Source organism: Lottia gigantea (genome assembly GCF_000327385.1).
Source record: "Lottia gigantea unplaced genomic scaffold LOTGIsca_11857, whole genome shotgun sequence".
Classification (NCBI taxonomy): domain Eukaryota; kingdom Metazoa; phylum Mollusca; class Gastropoda; family Lottiidae; genus Lottia; species Lottia gigantea.
Genome location: NW_008707197.1, coordinates 1 through 1,261, shown reverse-complemented (window position 1 = coordinate 1,261; position 1,261 = coordinate 1). Strand labels below are relative to the sequence as shown.

General features: G+C 21.7%; 2 protein-coding genes across 2 annotated transcripts; one reads left to right on the top strand and one right to left on the bottom strand.

Annotated features, from left to right (window-relative positions):
• Positions 1-212: 212 nt before the first annotated feature.
• LOTGIDRAFT_148721 (hypothetical protein) lies at positions 213-524 on the bottom strand (the record flags this gene model as incomplete). The annotated part of the gene is made up of 1 exon (XM_009047905.1): positions 213-524. A coding segment is annotated over one exon (312 nt), but the record flags the coding sequence as incomplete, so codon positions are not given.
• Positions 525-1,048: 524 nt separating this feature from the next.
• Positions 1,049-1,198, top strand: LOTGIDRAFT_148720 (hypothetical protein; the record flags this gene model as incomplete). Its single annotated transcript, XM_009047904.1, has 1 exon — positions 1,049-1,198. One exon carries the CDS (start codon positions 1,049-1,051, stop codon positions 1,196-1,198), a length of 150 nt encoding a protein of 49 aa, XP_009046152.1.
• Positions 1,199-1,261: the final 63 nt, after the last annotated feature.

The following is a 1,261-nucleotide window of genomic DNA, read 5'->3' as shown; positions in this document are numbered from 1 at the left end:
CTGTATGTTCTATTTGTTAGTTTATAAAAACTGTATGTTCTATTGGTTGGTTAATAGAATCTGAATTTATAACTGTATGTTCTATTTGTTGGTTTATAAAAACTGTATGTTCTATTTGTTAGTTTATAAAAACTGTATGTTCTATTTGTTAGTTTATAAAAACTGTATGTTCTATTTGTTAGTTTATAAAAACTGTATGTTCTATTGGTTGGTTAATAGAATCTGAATTTATAACTGTATGTTCTATTTGTTGGTTTATAAAAACTGTATGTTCTATTTGTTAGTTTATAAAAACTGTATGTTCTATTTGTTAGTTTATAAAAACTGTATGTTCTATTTGTTAGTTTATAAAAACTGTATGTTCTATTTGTTAGTTTATAAAATCTGAATTTATAACTGTATGTTCTATTTGTTGGTTTATAAAAACTGTATGTTCTATTTGTTAGTTTATAAAAACTGTATGTTCTATTTGTTAGTTTATAAAAACTGTATGTTCTATTTGTTAGTTTATAAAAACTGTATGTTCTATTGGTTGGTTAATAGAATCTGAATTTATAACTGTATGTTCTATTTGTTGGTTTATAAAAACTGTATGTTCTATTTGTTAGTTTATAAAAACTGTATGTTCTATTTGTTAGTTTATAAAAACTGTATGTTCTATTTGTTAGTTTATAAAAACTGTATGTTCTATTGGTTGGTTAATAGAATCTGAATTTATAACTGTATGTTCTATTTGTTGGTTTATAAAAACTGTATGTTCTATTTGTTAGTTTATAAAAACTGTATGTTCTATTTGTTAGTTTATAAAAACTGTATGTTCTATTTGTTAGTTTATAAAAACTGTATGTTCTATTTGTTAGTTTATAAAATCTGAATTTATAACTGTATGTTCTATTTGTTGGTTTATAAAAACTGTATGTTCTATTTGTTAGTTTATAAAAACTGTATGTTCTATTTGTTAGTTTATAAAAACTGTATGTTCTATTTGTTAGTTTATAAAAACTGTATGTTCTATTGGTTGGTTAATAGAATCTGAATTTATAACTGTATGTTCTATTTGTTGGTTTATAAAAACTGTATGTTCTATTTGTTAGTTTATAAAAACTGTATGTTCTATTTGTTAGTTTATAAAAACTGTATGTTCTATTTGTTAGTTTATAAAAACTGTATGTTCTATTTGTTAGTTTATAAAATCTGAATTTATAACTGTATGTTCTATTTGTTGGTTTATAAAAACNTGTATGTTCTATTTGTTAGTTTA